Here is an 18,538-nt window from a genome sequence, read left to right as displayed (position 1 = left end):
GTGCAATGTAGCAAATTGACTTTGTATAGTATGTCAAATCTAATAAAGCTAACAACAGTGATTGATCGATTCAGCTTCGGATACTTTAAATTACGCACTCTTCGCCCATTTGTGACTATGTCGTTTTGTCTTCTAACAGCTGCTTGTATTTGCCATTAATTAATCAACATAAAAGAACCTCAAAATATGTTTATTTTCTACAATTCTTCAAAAGATCAGAGAATGTCACAATGAAGTATCCATCTTTTTGTTGGGTTTGTTTATTCTAACACCCCAGATGCTGATGGCGAGAAAAGTATCAAATTATTCAGGGGTGAATGCAGGTTAGAATTAATAAACTTATACAAGCTTAATTATTTTCCTTTAAAATAAATGGAATATACTCTTTTTTCAATTATACTCCAAAAGTAAAGTTGGGAAAATTAAACTATAACATTTACTTTAACACCACTTTCTTTGATGAACTGTTTTTCTACTCGAACATATGTTTGCATCATAAGGTCCCCGTCGGACACTCTTTGTTGCAGGGTTATATAAGAGTTGTCTGACCCCAAGGCTGATCAGCCGTTAGATGTCGCAACAAAATGAGGCTCTACATTATTCTTCTCCTCCTCACGGTCCTGATTATAGTAGCTGAAGTAGAAGGTAAATTAGTACTTATCTCCTTTGTTTTTTAAACACCACGGAATTTATTTATCAAATTTTGTAAGGTAGCCATTAGGGATGGGTATCACCAAAAATTTCGTATTGCGATATATCACGATTTCCCCCTAAAATATCACGATAATATCATGATATTTTTACAAGCAATTTTACAATGATTTTAGATGAATATTCGTAATTTTTCCCGAAAAATATGCTAGAAAAAACATAACTTCAACTTTTTGGACACTAGGACAATTTTAGATACTAGGATGTCTTTCTTTGTCGCGTTCGTTTTCAACATTCTTTACACTTCCTGAAATTGTAATTTGAAAGATTGAACAAATAATAAATATTTTCTGGAATTTTTAACAATGTACCTAAATACCGGTAGTTTTATCTCCGTATCATGATGCGTATCACACAATTAAAAATCACGATATACCGGTTTACCGATAAAATCGCACATCCCTAGTAGGCATATGTATTTTAGCACAAACTTTTCTCAAAATTCCAGGGAAGAAAAAGAGGGGGAAAGGAGGAAAACCTAAACAAAGCGGAGGGAAAGTGCAAAAAGACGATGGGAAACGTAAAGAACCAGATGTAAACAGAAAAGAAATTGGATCAAAATTGGATAATAAAGTAATAAGAACTAAACTAGATAGCTGGAAAAGTAACATAAAGAAAAGAATAGAAAAAGCACGGAAAATTGACAAAAAAGGAGGGAAAAGTAAAGAGAGCGGTGGGAAAAGTAACATAAAAAGGAGAAAAAGAAAAGAAAAGGAAGGGGAAAACAAAGAAAACATACTAAAAAAGGGAGGAAAAAGCCAAGGAAAAAGTGAAGAAAGGGGAAGGAAAAGCAGAGGAAAAAGCAGGAGGAAAAGTGAAGAAAGGGAAGGGAAAAGCAGAGGGAAAAGCGGAGGGAAAAGTGTTGAAAGCATAGGAAAAAGCGGAGGGAAAAGCGATAAAAGCGGAGGAAAAAGTAACATAAAGAAAAGAATAGAAAAAGCACGGAAAATTGACAAAAAAGGAGGGAAAAGTAAAGAGAGCGGTGGGAAAAGTGACATAAAAAGGAGAAAAAGAAAAGAAAAGGAAGGGGAAAACAAAGAAAACATACTAAAAAAGGGAGGAAAAGGCCATGGAAAAAGTGAAGAAAGGGGAAGAAAAAGCAGAGGAAAAAGCAGGAGGAAAAGTGAAGAAAGGGAAGGGAAAAGCAGAGGGAAAAGCGGGGGGAAAAGTGATGAAAGCAGAGGAAAAAGCGGAGGGAAAAGCGATAAAAGCGGAGGAAAAAGCCGAGGAAAAAGTGAAGGGAGGGGAGGGAAAAGCAGAGGAAAAAGCGGAGGGAAAAGTCATGAAAGCAGAGGAAAAAACGGAGGGAAAAGTGATAAAAGCAGAGGAAAAAGCGGAGGGAAAAGTGATAAAAGCAGAGGAAAAAGCGGAGGGGAAAGTGATAAAAGCGGAGGGGAAAGCCGTGAAAGTAGAGGAAAAAGTCAAGAAAGCATTGTCCGAAAAATTAAAGAAATTCGGAGTAAGAATGAGACAAACTTGTATGAATGGAACATTATAATGAATTGAATCAATTTGAGTATTCTCTCCTGAATTGAATTAGTAATCTAGAATAAGCAACGTAAGATACTACTCTCTGATTCTGTTCTTAAATTTCAGGTTCAACAAAACTCATTGTCTGCGAACGTTCAAAAAGAAAAATATCCTGTCCCAAAGGATCACGTTTGAGAATACTCGCAGCAAACTACGGGAGATCCAGTAGATCAATTTGTAGAGGCAAAATTCGAACTCTGAGATGCGCATCTAAGAATGCTCTTGCAAAAGTAAGGGGTCACTGCGATGGAAAACAGTCCTGTGAACTATATGCCTCCAATACCGTGTTTGGAGACCCGTGCAAGGGGACATTTAAGTATCTTGATTTCACTTACAGTTGCCAAGGTAAGAAGCCATATATCTTCAAAAAATATTAATTTTTTTATGTGTATGTTATAGATTTATTGATAAGTTTGTTTCCTATTGTTGTACTTGACATTATTTAATTTTCTTTTCAGCAACACCATCCAAACCTCTAAGGACATCAGGTGAGATTAGTTTTAAATACTATATAGTACGTATTCCACGTTCTATAGAATTTTATACAAAGAAGTCGAATAAAAACGGAAGAATCTCACTCGTTTTTAAACCGAAATTTTCATTCCATAGTTCCAAAAACTGTCACAGTGAAGACACCCAACAGTTATAACTATCAATTTCTGACTAAGTATGGTATCACCGCAAAAGACAGAACCTGTTTCCAGTTTGAGGTATTGTCGTGTAACGACGCCCACATTGCAATCATGGACTCGACAAAACAGACCAAAAACTTTTACGAGATTGTAATTGGCGGTTGGAGAAACAGTAAATCTGTGATACGGAACACAAAGCAAGGTCCCCCAAGGGCGTCCTTCAGAAGTGGGTTATTGAGTTGTAAGGAATTTAGACCGTTTTGGATCACCTGGGTCAGAGGTGAAATCAAGGTAGGTCGCGGAGGAATATGTGAACAACAGGTCCTCATGAGATGGAAGGACCCCCGTCCATACAAAACTAACGTCATCGGAATATCCACTGGATTTGGCGCTTTTGGAATTTGGCGATTTAAACCTGGTAAATGTCTAAATGTTTGTCAGCCAATTTGCATTTTAGACTAGGATGAATAACAAATTCATCAAGACAATGTAAAACGCATATTATAGATAGTATGATGAAATGTAATACCGGTATGATCGAACACATAAGGGAATCTCTATTTCCAGGGAAGCCTCCAGTGTTGCAAGAGGAACCTCAAATACAGAGACCTTCAAAAGGTACAAGCCAATTCAGAACACACCGTAATTTTATCACCACACAAAAAACTATGGTGCTTTAACTTACAATACTACTTAATGCATGTTTTTATAAAACTAGTTTAGTTTTCCCGTTCTCTTTTGTAGATGTTTACCTCGGTTGTTATGAAGATCGTCGACTTCGTCTTCTGGATCAAACGTTTATCAGAATGACTAAATTAACAATATCTTCTTGTAAGGAACTTTGTAGAAAACGAGGGAAAAAGTACGCTGGAGTACAGGTAACTGTCAGAAAAAAATCAAACATTTATGCAACAAAAATAACATGACTTTTTCAAAATATTTCTACAATACCCATACCTGTATTCTTTTTCAGCACCGTAATGAGTGTTTCTGTGGTAATACTATGAGGAGATACCCGAAGAAAGCTGACAGAGAATGTTCCTATCCTTGTAGTGGGAATTCCAAAGAAAAATGTGGAGCTGCGTGGAGGATGAACGTGTATCAGTGTATGTATATTCTAAAATCTGATCCTTAAAGCAATTTTTATCCTGTGTACTGCAATGTACTAGGGGGCAGATCATTAATGCACGTTCAAGTAAACATCATCTTCATAAAGAGAATGATGACAAATTATCGATGCTTTCTGATTTATTTTGAATATATTCGAAAGTAGCAATCACTAAGACAACTCTACATGTATCTTAATATTATTAAAGTGAATACACCGACTTGTGGAAAATGTGATAAGAATGCCAACTGCCTGAAAGGGAAATGTGTGTGCAAGAGAGGTTACCACGGGGATGGCGTCAATTCATGTCAAAGTAGGTATATTTAATTTTGACAGCATAATTCAAGTAAGTTTCTTTCTTCAAAACATCTCTATAAATAACCCTTTTTGCAAATCATATTCTCGATTGTATTTTAGAATCATGTTTCTGCATGGCATCTGGAGATCCTCACTATAAAACCTTTGACGGAGAAATGATCCACTTCATGGGAACGTGCAAGTACACTTTGACGAAATCAGTGACTAAAGGTGATAAATGTGGGTTTCATATCTCAGTGAAAAATGAACATCGTAACGGGAAAACCCATGTGGCTTATACTCGTCAGGTCGACATTGATACTCTCGGGAAGCGAGTCAGTCTACGACTGAAAGGAGATGTACTGGTAGGCTATCCTGACGGTTACTAGCTACTTTTGGTTTTAGCTCACTTGAACCAGAAGCTCAAGTGTTCTTTCCTGCTTAAGAATTGTCTTGTATATATGTGTGAATAGTAACACAAGTATATATGTGTGAATAGTAACACAAGTATTTAGTCATATTAATCAGGAATTCATGAAATGTAGACTCATGTTTGTTTACATCATGCTTCCAAACTTAGGGTGACATAGCTTCACATATATAGAAATATAGGGACAAATCTTTAAAAATGCAGTCTTGAGGAAAAACATGACGACAATTATCTTTATGTAGGCCAGGGGATCAAAGAAATTATTAATCAAATTGTAACATACATGTACATGTATTTGAATATGTACTATGTTAAATATTCAAAAATATTCTTCGAAAGAACTGCAGAAGTAAGTTATCTATTAGAGTGAACAACCAATCCATATGAAGTGTTCAGCAAGTATAATATATGTGTATGTATTATAGTACAATATTCACGGAATAAGTTTACAAATCTCTCCAGTCTAACTCAAAAAATATCAATTTCTTTAAAAACAAGGTTACAAATTGCAAAACTTTCATGAAAGCTCAGTAAACTTTACATAAAATTGATGAAAATGTAATTGACTTGAAACGAATTGCTAAAATATGGCGTTTTATTGATGTGCAAAAGAAATGACAGCGGTGGGCGTTGTGGGTCTCTTGTTTTTACATTATCATCACCCTGTTGAGCTGAAGACTTTAACGACATAAAACCAACCATTTGCAGATTGATGGAGAGAAGAAATTCTTACCTATCAGTGAACTTGGCGGTAATTTGAAGGTGTTCAGAAGTGGACGATTTGTTCAGGTTTGGACATCGTGTGGAGTAAAGGTAAACTTTGATGGTGTACATGCTGTGTCGGTAACGGTGCCAGGTAAATATCGGGGAAAGCTTTCTGGTCTATGTGGAGATTGTAACGGTAAACGTGACGACATGAGAACTAGTACAGGGCGTGACGTCAGGAGGGAGAAGTTGAGGTACTCGCTGATCGGAAACAGCTACCAGGTGAAAGATGACACAAATATTGGAGAAGAGAAGTACTTCACATTGTATTTCAGTCTTTTAGGAATAATTAAAAGATACACCAAAATGCACTACATTTTCAATAATTAATTGTTCTATTCAGAAAATATTAATAACATTTTTATAACAAACATTATCATAATGTTTTAAGGTGTAAAACATTTGAGGAAGACCCAAACACTTTTACATGTAACAAAAAGATGAGTACTCTGATGGCCACAGATAAGTATTGTGGTTGGATTCAAAACAAGAAAGGGCCATTTGCGGAATGTATAGCTAAGTTTCCAGAAATGTCAAAGGAGTACTTTGAGTCGTGTCGGATTGATGTATGTTCGTTGGAGGGAACTAATCTAGAGGTGGCCAAATGTGAGGCTGTGGAGGCGTTTGCGGAGGACTGCGCAGATAACGGAATCACTGTCAAATGGAGGACAACAGCATTTTGTCGTAAGTGTATTTTTTTTAAATCATTTTATTAGAATTAATGTGTTTTAAGTCATGAAATCAAAGAATGAAAACGAACTTAAATATATACATATAAGGTAGTTTACTGATATTAAGTAAAGTTTGCAAACACAGAAAACGTCCAGGGATGGACAAATTGATATTGGTTTAACTATTATTCAAGGTACATCTTATAAAATGAAAAAGTCAGCAGGGTACAGCTATATATCTTTTTTTCTATATACACTTAACTCTTACAGGAGGATTTATTTTGTTTTCAGCACTAAAATGTACAGACAAAAATTCTGAGTACAAAGCTAGTGGTCCGGGATGTCCAGCCACGTGTTTGAATCCTAATGCTGAGGACACGTGTGAGCTGGAACCACAAGAAGGATGCTTCTGCAAAGCCGGGTATCTGATGAGTGATGGAGCTTGCGTTCCGCAGAAGCTGTGTGGATGTAAAACAAAAGCTGGCGACTATTACCCGGTAACTGATCATTTTCATAAACTTGCCTCACTTTCAAATATTGAAAAATGTAGAACATACTATAAATGATCGTTTCCTCAATTTTACGTGTAGCAACGATCATCATTAAACATCAAATTTGCAGTGCTTCTTCAAGATGGCCATTTATGCTTTAATTATAAAAGAGACAAGAGATATTTTACATTGTATATACTTCATGAATGACATTATATCTTTTTCAACCGTCACAGTAGCACAGTCATTAGAGCGCTCGCTCAGTGATCGAAAGGTGAAAGGTTCAAGGTCTGGCGGCAACAGACCAAAGTCGAATAAACTTCAGTAAAAAAAAAATAGTTCCTTTGCTAAGCTTTCGGCACTTCGACGTGAGAGTTGCGGTTCTTTTTGGATGAGACATCAAATATTGAGGCCCCATACTGTAGAATCATTAAAATTCGTGGGGGCCAATTTTCGTGGATTGCTTATATCTTACAGGTTAATGGGGATGTAATTTCGTGTTTTCCATTATACCTACAAAAGGAAATATGATTTTATAATCCTAATTTATTAATTCGTGGAGGATGTTAATTCGTGGATGAGAGATACGCACGAATTCCACGAAAATTGAGCCACCATGAAATATAATGATTCCACAGTATCACTACATGCGTTGAAACGATAAAGATCCCTCGCTGCTCAATGACTTTAAGTTCCGAGTTAAGGTCTAATACCTGGGTCACATTTAAGCCGATGGTCGGGCGATCAAATTTTTCTCTATGTTTAGCTGAAAAAAACATGATCGGCCGACACTAATATCGGGCATTGTGGAACAGTCACATTAATTCCTAGGAACACCGATGATTTTAAAAGTTTAAATATTCATATGTCGACCAACCGTCGCCCTATCAGCAAGCGCTGAAAACGCAGTTTGATTTTCGCCGCTGGTCGACATTTACGAAAACCCAATACCTAAATATCGACCGACCGACTAAACAAACTGCCTGCCGATGGTTGGCTGATGATCGAGGGTTAGTCGACGAACTATTCAATGACTACTTCAATTAAAAAAAATCGGCCACAGACGCAGAAAAAATTATTATAAGTGGGACCGACAGACACAAAATTGGTCGTCTAACGAAAAAATAGGTCAAAATCGGGCAAGACAACGGCCGATGAAGTGCCGACTGTCACCCGAGGAATCCCATTTTTTGCCTCAAAAACCGTCGGCCGATGGTCGTTTTTTGAAATGTGACTGGGGTTTAAATTTGGAGCCCTTAACTGACATTCAATGACGTCTCACATGTCTGAAATAATCTTTCAAGGGACGTAAAGCAAAAACAATCAATGAACTAATTATATTTTTTCAGGTTGGAACCAAGTTGCAGAGCTCTAACTGTGGATCCACCTATGTATGTAGAAATTCTCGAGGAGTGTCATCTTTTACTAGAGTATCCAGAAGACTGAGGTGTCATAAAAACGCCAAATGTGGTCTGAACAAAGAAGGCGAGAGAACGTGTGTTTGTAACAAAGGATTTACCGGGGATGGATTCCGGTCCTGCAGACGTACGTTTGCGGTATAATTGTGGACATAAAACTTTAAAGTGATTTTTTCTGAGAGTAAAAGGGGTGAATTCTTTATTCCATTCTTTGCAGCAAAATTGAGAATTTCAAGTTGCGGAGGAAGGCAATGCTCCAGGAATGCATCATGCCGTAAAGGAAAATGCAGGTGCAATCGAGGTTTTCATGGTGACGGTTACAACACTTGTACAAGTAAGTAATTTAAGTGTGATCAAAAGCTACAATAACACTTAACTAATTGAAAGTATCCATAATTATCATTCATATACTTCTCACATTGTTAGAGTCGTGTTTCTGTATGGCGTCCGGGGACCCTCACTATAAAACGTATGACGGTGAAATGATTCACTTCATGGGTACATGCAAGTACACTCTGACGAAATCACTGACACCAAATGATGCGTGCGGCTTCCAGGTCACCGTGAAAAATGAACACAGAAACAAGAATACACGAGTTTCCTTCACTCGGAGAGTAGATGTGGACATCTTAGGAAAGAGAATCAGTTTACGTCTAAAGGGTTTAGCAGTGGTAACTTTTTTGCATGGATAATATGTCCAGTTTACAGTATGTTATCTATAATGCTGCCTCCCCATACAAGGGGGTATTTTTTGTAATTTTCTGTCCGTTTATCTATCACGTCATTTTGTCTGGGTTTTTACTCTTGATCAGTTGATTGTAATGCACTTTATCAACAACTGGAATGTGTTTCTTGACTTTAACGCAAAAGAGGGAGACATAAGTTTTTGTTTAACAAAAGCTACGTCTAATTCGTACTGTTTATAAAAATATTTTATAAAAGCACTTTTGAGACTATAGAAATTGAGATTGAAATTCAGGATTCATACCCTAGAACCAAATAAATCCTTACAACGATTCTGATGACTAATTTGCACGTGGTCCATTCATTAAATATCTTTGTAGATTGACGGAGAAAAGAAGTTTTTACCAGTAAGCGAACTCGATGGAAGACTGAAGGTGTTCAGAAGTGGACGTTTTGTCCAGATTTGGACTTCGTGTGGAGTAAAGGTTAACTTTGACGGTGTACATGCTGTGTCGGTAACAGTTCCCGGTAAGTACCGGGGGAAGCTAACTGGTCTGTGTGGTGATTGTAACGGTAAACGTGACGACATGAGAACCAGTACAGGACGTGACGTCAGAAGGGAGAAATTAAGGTACTCTCTCATCGGAAACAGCTATGAGGTGGATGACGACACAAATATTGGAGAAGAGAAGTACTTCACATAATATTTTAGTCCTCTTGCAACGTTATAATGAACAATAGCTTTTAAATATTGCTCAGAAATTTTCATATAGCACTCCTTTTGAAATCTGTAACTATATTTATGTCGTGCACGAAATGAATAGTGGCTTATTTAAATTTGTAAATGTCAGTAAAATTAACATTAAATTCATAATTACTTGTTTAGATGTAAGACTGAGCAGGACACACCATATGCGTTTACGTGCGATGCAAAAATGAGTAACCTGTTGGCCACTGACAAATATTGTGGTTGGATCCAGAACAAGAAGGGACCATTCGCAGAATGTATTGCCAAGTTTCCAGAAATGGCAAAGGAGTACTTTGAATCGTGTCGGATTGATGTGTGTTCATTGGAGGGAACTAATCTAGAGGTGGCCAAATGTGAGGCAGTGGAGGCGTTTGCGGAGGACTGCGCAGATAACGGAATCACGATCAAATGGAGGACAACAGCATTTTGTCGTAAATTTACTTTTGATAGCTTTTTCGCAGAAAAGTAATTAATTTCGGGGGGAGGGAGTTTAAGCTATTTTCGGAAATTCCCATTGGTACCTTATCAAAGGTTCTTGAATTCTCACAAATAGTTATCAAGTTATCAATGTTACATATGGACACTGAAGTTATAAAATACCCAATGTTTTTATCAACAACTTCATAGCAACCGTACTTGAAAGATATAATATGAAGTAACGAAAAGTAATTAAGGTCAAAAGTTCATTGGGACAATACAAATTGGGAGCAGAGTAACACGGGCCTCTAAAAACATCAGAGATGGGATTAGATGTTCACTCCTCCATGGCACCTGATCCCACCTCTGATGTTTTAGAGGTCCGTGTTTACTCTGCTCCAAAATTTATATTGTTTAATGGACTTTTGAGCTTGAATACTGTTCGTTAACTCCATATATTGCATGCCATGATTTATTTCGGCAAGGAAAATTATGAATGTTAACATATGTAATTCTTCTAAATATCTTCTTTAAAAGTTTATAGGAAGAAGAATTATAGGAACCTGGTGATTAAATGCACAAAACGTTATTTGCCTTAAAGGTGCTTGGACACAGATTTGAAGTTAATATTTTCTCAAATTTTCTGTATAATTTCATGACTTATATGTTGCTATAGCACTTCATACTAAAATATAATAAAAATCTTATTTCATCTCCAAGTTATTAAAACTTCGAATTTCTGGACGCGTTGGATTGACACATCCTTGCGCTTTGACATATTTTAATTTTATTCTTAATACTAGTACTTGAGAAAAGTGGCAATTTTGTTGTGTATTAATGAAAATAGTAAAACTATAACCCAGAAATTTCATAGTATAAATGTTCGAAAGCAAAACCCACTCACAGTATTTTATAAGTCCGTGCTCAGTGGTTTGTGCAGAGTTTAACAATTGAACACACCCGGTGAATCGTAAACATTAACAATAACAGAGCTCGTGCCCTGTTTACAAAAACAGTTTACGTTTCACGGGTGTGTTCAATTTGTTAAACTCTGTACACATCACAGAGCACGGACTGACAATACTGGTGATTTGGTTTTGCTTTTGAACATTTCTACTCTGAATTTTCTGGATTACAGATGTAATATTTTTCATTAATACATAACAAAATCGCTTCTTTTCTTAAATATTAAGGATAAAGTTAAAATTTGTGTAAGTGCAAAGAGGTGTTAATCAAACGCGTCCCGGAATTCGTAGTTCCAATAATTTCCAGATAAACTAAGTTTTTAATTATATTTTCGTGTGAAATGCTATTGCAATATATAAGTCGTGATATTATACAGAAAATTTGAGAAAATATTAAGTTCAAATCTGTGTCTAAGCACCTTTAAATTTGACTGGGTACTTTAATCTGCTATTTCAATTAATTTGGATAACATGCATATATAGCATTTAATCTTTTATTCCATTATCGGAAAAATAAATCTCCCTATTTTGCAGCCTTTAAATGTGAGGACAAGAATGCGGAATACAGAAGCAGTGGCCCAGGCTGTCCAGCCACCTGTCTGGACCCAAAGGCTGAGGACTCGTGCACTATAGAACCAACAGAAGGCTGTTTCTGTCGGGAGGGATTTGTGCTAAGTGACGGAGTTTGCGTAAAACAAGAGCAGTGTGGGTGCAGAAATGACAAAGGGGATTACTTCCCGGTAACTAACGGTTATACTTCGTAATAAAGATAGAGAAAAAAAATCTCAAAGGAGCCAGTTTACCTACTTTTAACTTGACATATTTTTGATTTTCAACAAAACACAATTTGTGAATATTTGAATTTTTACGAGTTTAGGGCCATCACAACAAGTAATAAACAACAAATACTTAACAAACGCTGGAAACTGCTTCAGCATTAACTGGTGAAACAATTTTGCCATTCTATTTTCTAATTCAGATTGGAAGCAAAATTCGTGCCACCAACTGTGCAGAAGTATTTGAATGTAAGAAGGTTCGTGGCAAAGCTGTGTTAGTGAAAACTTCCTCGGGCGTCAGATGTCACCGGAGAGGCCAATGTCGTCTGGATGAGAATGGTGAAAGAAGTTGCGAGTGTAAAAAAGGGTACTACGGGGATGGATACAAAACCTGCCAGCGTAAGTCATATTTCCAAAAAATCTTGAGGTTTGTATCGATGCTCATTGCTTAGTAGTATGTCGCCCTTGACATTTGCTTGATCATTTATTAATTTAAAAAAAATACTGTAGTACATATATATATGATCTACCTTGCAGCTTTGTGTGGTGGTAAATATCGGTGCCACAAGAAAGCCACTTGTAAGAAGGGCAGGTGTCAGTGTAGGCGTGGATTATTTGGTGATGGGGAGAACAGCTGTGAAAGTATGAATTCTTTTAGAGTTCTATTGTTTCTCTCTTATAACCAATGAAACAATTGTTTCAAAAACTGATTTTTACATAAGAATTATTGAACCATTTCAATTTTACACTTTGTAAATACAAATCCGTAACCGTTTATCCTTGTAAACTTTTAACATTTTATGTTTGACTGCCTCGATGTCTCTCATTTGTAGAGATGTGTACCTGTAGTGCAAGCGGTGACCCTCATTACAGAACATATGACGGTCAGATGATTCACTTTATGGGCATCTGTAAATATACGATGACCAGATCTCTGAAAAGAAATGACCCGTGTGCGTTCAGCGTAGAGGTTAAAAATGAACACAGAGGGCGAAACAGACGTGTAGCATATACCAGAAGCGTTTATGTTAAAATATATGGCAAAGTCGTACGATTAGCTCCAAATCATAAAGTTTATGTACGTTTATGAATCTCTGCATTTACAAATAAAGATTGTTTTAACATTTGAACATTATTAATAATTCATTGCATTTTTGTAAATACGAGGAACATTAATAATAAATCGGTGAAAAAATGATTTCACTTTGTCGAATATACTTATGCGTCATTTCAGATAAATGGAGAAAAGAAGTTCCTCCCCGTCTCAGAGAACAACGGGGACTTGAAGATAATGATGAGTGGAAGATTTGTCCAACTGGTCACAAAATGTAACGTCATGGTAAATTGGGATGGAAAATCGGTAGTTCAAGTTGGTGTACCAAGGTCCTACAGCAAGAAGATGGAAGGAATATGCGGAAATTGTGATGGTAAGAAGAACGATTATCGCACCCAAGACGGTGCAGATGTTTCTTGGAAGAGCAACAAATACGTTCTGATTGGTAAAAGTTATGAAGTGTACGACAACACGGAAAAACCATCCACTGTGTAAGTAAACAAACATCTCCACGATCAAAAAATCCTTAACGAAATTTTAGTGTTGCATTATTTTGTTGTGTAAAAAATTGATGTTTTTGTTAATAGATGTAAAACTCTAGAAGATGATGTGCAGTGCTCAAAAGAAATGCTTGCAATAGCTACAGACAAAAGTCACTGCGGAATACTGAATCCCAAGACAAGGAGAAGCTCCCCGTTTAATATTTGCTTGGCTTACAAACCCACTTTGGCCTCACAGATGTATGAATCTTGTATCTACGACGTCTGCTCCTACTTTGATGATGTAACCAAAAGAAAGGAGGCTTCTTGTAGGGCAGCAGAAGGACTGGAGGCCGTTTGTGAAACTAGTGGTTTTATGGTGCAGTGGAGATCATCTGCTTTCTGTCGTAAGATAAATAAAATCTGATGTAACACAATAGGAGAAAAGATGTTTCCACATACCCTCTTTTTTTCAAAAATTGAGCAAAAGAATTGGGTGTCTAATTGATATATTCAGTCTCAAGACACCTATATAAAATGAAACCCAAATGTCCTTAATTGCTTTTATGATGATCTTTATCATTAAAACACGTTAAATCTACCGTATTTTTATTTTGCATTAGCAATTAAATGTGGAGGTAATCAGCGATACAGTACCTCTGTCAGCGGTTGCCCTGCCACATGTACATCACCAAATGCGCCTAATAAATGTCCCCTTCCCAACACGGAGGGATGCGAGTGTCTTCCAGGGTTTGTCCTGAGTGGAACAAGCTGTGTTCGAGAGAATGAATGTGGATGTCAGACTGCTAACGGGGATTATATTCCAGTACGTTCCGTCTACTCAGTAGCGAAATATGAAGATAACGATCAGTAATCAAGTTCAAAAGTCCATTGAAAAAATAGAAATTTTGAGCAGAGCAAACACGGACCTTTTAAAACATTAGAGGTGGGATCAGGTGTCATGGAGGAGTACTCTGTCGACCGGTCACATGCTCCTTTTCATGATAAAAACGGAAAAATCTGTAGACAATTCAGTGTGAAAAATAATGGCCTAACAGTTTGTATGAAAAACGTCCATAAACATTCACTTTAACGATTGATTGTATTTGCTAACAAGGTCATTGTATCGACCATAGAATTTGCGAAATTAAACGAGATTATATTTATTATATTTGTCAATAGCTTGCCTCGTTTTAGAAATTATCTTAAGCTTCCAATTAACGATTTTTTTCCTATTCTTTATATAAAGTTCTACGTTTGATACAGAATACTAACGTATGTATTTGTGGCAGTCCTGATGAATTCATTAAGAAACGGAAATTTGATTTTAGTTAAATGCCGTCATTGTATCAGATGACTGTACTACGACAAAGAAGTGCATCAGAAGGGATGGGGAGGCAGTTTTGCAGGTTCTTGGTACCAATGAGCGCTGTCATTCTGATGGTTTGTGTGGCCTGAAGGACGGTGTTCGACAATGTGTCTGTAAGGAGGGTTATATGGGAGATGGAGTCAATGAGTGTAAAAGTAGGTCCAACACGTAATTAAATTCATTTATCTGCTTGCTTATCATACGGTATATGCTACTTGATTATATCGAATCATTCTTTCCTTTAATTTACAGAACTGTGTGGTGGAAAACACCTTTGTCACGAGAATGCCAGGTGTGATAATGGAATATGTCAGTGTAACAGAGGATTATTTGGAGATGGAATCTCCTCTTGTCAAGGTGAAATCAATTAACAACATTTATCACATAAATATAGAGAATTTCACTTTGTGACTTGTAATTGTTAGATGCAAACCTATGATTTTATGTTTGGGGATCAGATTTGAAAGTAATGGCGTCTAGAAGACTTTTTAGACCCCTACACCATCTCATGTACTTCAATTTTTAATTTAGGGGAGGAGGCGCAACATTGAAAGAAAACAATTTTGTAAATTCATTTATAGTTTAAAGGACGTCCAATGTACATCAAGTTGTAGCAAAGGATTGAAACCTTTGAATTGTAATTGTGCGTCCTAAGCCCTCGGAAGCTTGTTGTATTCTGCATTAAAATACATATATGTATTAGTAAATAAAATATATTACATGTTACTTCTATCAAAAGAATAGAGAGAGGGAGAGAATTCATAAATCATCAAACGAATTTTCTTATTTAGAGTCTTGCACTTGCATGGCGTCCGGCGATCCCCACTACCGGACCTTTGACGGACAAATGATCCATTTCATGGGTGAATGTAAGTACACTCTGTCCAAATTCAATTCCAAGGACAAGTGCTCATTCAACGTAGAGGTTAAAAATGTAAGACGTCATCAGAATGCCAAGGTGTCCTTCACACGACTAGTTGATGTTAAAGTGCCCGGATATAATATACGTTTGCTTCAGAAGAACCAATTAACAGTAAGATACACTTGAATAAGAATTTAAACGAATTATAACTTTATTCACAAGTAGGATTTTGAATGTTGTTCATTAGTCATTAATTTCGTTAACAGATTAATGGTATAAAAATGTTTGCACCATGGACATCCTTTAACGGTTTTTATAAAGTGACGACGAAGGGACGTTTCCTCACAGTCAGCACAACGTGTGGAGTTGTCGTTAGTTTTGATGGCGTACATTCAGTTTCTTTATCTATACCAAAACAATATAGCGACCATGTAACAGGCATCTGTGGCAACTGTAATGGCAAAAAGGATGACCTGCGAACAAAGACTGGTGATGACGTATCCACGAGACCCAACAAGTACTCACTAATTGGAGAAAGTTACCAAGTGTTCGACGATGTCGCAAAGTCCGCAGAAAAGTAAAACGCTAAATTGTACAAACAGCAGATACAAGCATGAAGCTCTAAGTCTGTATCTTTAAAGTACTTTAAAACCATTAAGTAAACAGAAAAAAACAAAATACAAATTAAAAACAATAAAATAATCAATTGCATGTTTTAGGTGTGTCACCACTGACTCTGATTTCAAGTGTTCATCTCTTTGGTCCAAGCGAGCAGCATCAAATGAGTTCTGTGGTGTTTTGTTGGATAAATCGGGACCATTTGCAAGATGCATCAAAGCGGATGAGAACTTGGCTAAGGAACTGTACCAGTCATGTATGGACGATGTTTGTTCTTATGAAGACAAACCTGCTTTTGCCATGAAGACAGCCTGCATGGCAGGAGAATCGCTCGCAGAAATGTGTCTTATCAAAGGATTTGGAAAAGTAGTGTGGAGAAAGACCGACTTTTGTCGTAAGATCTTTATACTATATTCTTTTTCACTTTTCGGTTCAATCACCATGATTACATGGAATGAAGAGTATTAACGCTGCAATGCTTGCTTCATTGTAAAAATCATTTCAGCTCTGACCTGCTCTAGGAGAGCTGTGTATAAACCTGCTTTTGTTTTCAGCTCTGACCTCCTCGGAGAAGACTGTTTTCAGCGCTGACCTGCTTCTAGAGTACTGTGTATAACCCTGCTGTTGTTTTCAGCTCTGACCTGCTCTGAGAATACTGTGTATAATCCTGCTATTGTTTTTAGCACTGACCTGCTCCTAGAGTACTGTGTATAACCCTGCTATTGTTTTCAGCTCTGGCATGTTCTGAGAATGCTGTATACAACCCAGCCATTGTTGGATGTCCACGCACCTGTTCAGATCCTGAAGGGGAGTCTAAATGTGATCTTGTTCCACAGGAAGGTTGTGTGTGTAAAGAGGGATACATTCTGAGTGGAGAGAAGTGTGTTCTAGAGGACGAATGTGGATGCTTTTTCAATGATCAATACTATCCTGTAAGTGTCAGCAACAGTAATACAGCATTGCTACACCAGTAAAAGAATCATGTAAGCCGAGCAATCGGCACAAAATATTAGCTTAATTTTTTTTAAATTAAAAGCTTAGATTACTTTTCAATGAAACTAAAAAAAAATTTAAAATCTAGTTGTTCATCGTTGCAAACCAAGGTCAAAATGTACGATCCTCTCAGAGAGAGCTATACGCGGACTCCGGACCGTGGCTTGAGACGATGCTAGTTGTTATGCACGTAATTAAGTTTGGTCTTGTTTGTCATTGAAATTGTATTTTCTTTTAGTTCTGACAGCGTGTTTACATTTTAAGCTTTCTTTGTAGCTGAATTCCCATGGACCTCTTACAAACTGTGAAATCATCCAGACGTGTGTAAGAAGTGGAGGCATCAACAAGATGGCGCTGACCACTCGTCACATGACCTGCCATAAGAATGCGCGGTGTAGAAACGTTCTGGGTGACTTTGTATGTAGATGTAATCGCGGCTTTGATGGAGACGGTGTGAAGGAATGTACAAGTGAGTACAGCAAACACTCAGCTTGAAAATCAATTACTCTTCATAGTTTACAAATGACACAGTGGGTGATATATATTTCTGTAGGAACTGATGAACCTATAGAAGACTTCCCATTGATTTCAGAGGACCCAACTGGTACACCTGGTGAGTTCTCATGTGTTAACTTTATTACTTGAAAAAAAAAACTCAAGTTTAATTCGTGCTGTTTAGATTTTATTACAAGCTAACCATCTAGAGTTTGAGTTAGATTTTATCCTACGTCCTCAGTTAAGTTTATAAGTTACGTAAGTTCACAATCAGTGTTACTGTAAATTCATAAATGTCTTCTTGGTGGTGAGAAGCATTTCAGAACGAGCAGTGAAATAAGTTCTGTTTTGATCAAGAAAAGCATTTATTCTGAAGTGAGAATTCATTTTTTAAAAATTTTTTTAATCAGGTGAAAGATGCAGAACACAAATAACTTACAGCACTTGTGGATCAACCATTCAACTTAGCGGAGACTGCGAATATGAATCTGACATATTGGCACAATGTCAGTACAAGGTAGAAACGGCAACTTCTGATGGTCAAATACAAGCAGTACTCGCTACGAGAGGCAGACGATCTCTTGTGTCACGTGGTAAAACGGTGGAGGAATGCATAAAGGTTACAAACGACGGAAATTTCATCACCATACATGATGACGTGTGTCAGAGATGTACAACAGATTACCTCAGGAACCTCATCCCAAATCAAACATGCAAAGGTATTCATAATGAAAAAATTATTTTTGTTTTATTTAATAATTTTCATAGCTCAATACAAGTGATTTTAAATGAAATTTCCGTTTCTTAAAATTTCTAAAATTTTCAAGAAAGTTAGAATATGAGTAAACACATATATAGTGGCAAGAAAAATTATGTACATTAAGTATTATAAAAATAATATCATATTCAAGCATTTGTTCTTTCAATTATAAAATTGCAATTTTATTACATTTTCTTTTTTTTTTTGTTTTTCAGCACCCTGAATTTTCTTATCCTTTCAAATAAAAAAAAAATGGTGTATCATA

The 18,538-nt window shown here is 36.7% G+C and overlaps 1 protein-coding gene across 1 annotated transcript; it reads left to right on the top strand.

Annotated features, from left to right (window-relative positions):
* Positions 1–1,780: 1,780 nt before the first annotated feature.
* On the top strand, positions 1,781–18,496 carry LOC133182470 (zonadhesin-like). Its single transcript, XM_061317317.1, has 34 exons — positions 1,781–2,170; positions 2,304–2,586; positions 2,700–2,729; positions 2,851–3,291; positions 3,441–3,491; positions 3,618–3,751; positions 3,847–3,979; positions 4,190–4,294; positions 4,399–4,643; positions 5,417–5,727; positions 5,865–6,157; positions 6,436–6,641; positions 7,985–8,180; positions 8,271–8,387; positions 8,480–8,724; positions 9,118–9,428; positions 9,624–9,916; positions 11,402–11,607; positions 11,847–12,042; positions 12,181–12,285; positions 12,477–12,721; positions 12,878–13,188; positions 13,285–13,583; positions 13,800–14,002; positions 14,508–14,700; positions 14,798–14,902; positions 15,337–15,578; positions 15,674–15,984; positions 16,127–16,419; positions 16,758–16,957; positions 17,295–17,487; positions 17,572–17,631; positions 17,924–18,232; positions 18,489–18,496. The coding sequence occupies exons 1-34, from the start codon at positions 1,781–1,783 to the stop codon at positions 18,494–18,496; spliced, it is 7,263 nt and encodes a 2,420-aa protein (XP_061173301.1).
* The last annotated feature ends 42 nt before the right edge of the window (positions 18,497–18,538 follow it).

The sequence above is a fragment of the Saccostrea echinata genome, unplaced genomic scaffold (genome assembly GCF_033153115.1).
Source record: "Saccostrea echinata isolate AGI-Se365-2 ecotype Australia unplaced genomic scaffold, CSIRO_AGI_Sech_v1 ptg000009l, whole genome shotgun sequence".
Classification (NCBI taxonomy): domain Eukaryota; kingdom Metazoa; phylum Mollusca; class Bivalvia; order Ostreida; family Ostreidae; genus Saccostrea; species Saccostrea echinata.
The sequence above is the reverse complement of the archived record's forward strand: the minus strand, read 5'-3'. Positions and strand labels throughout refer to the sequence as shown.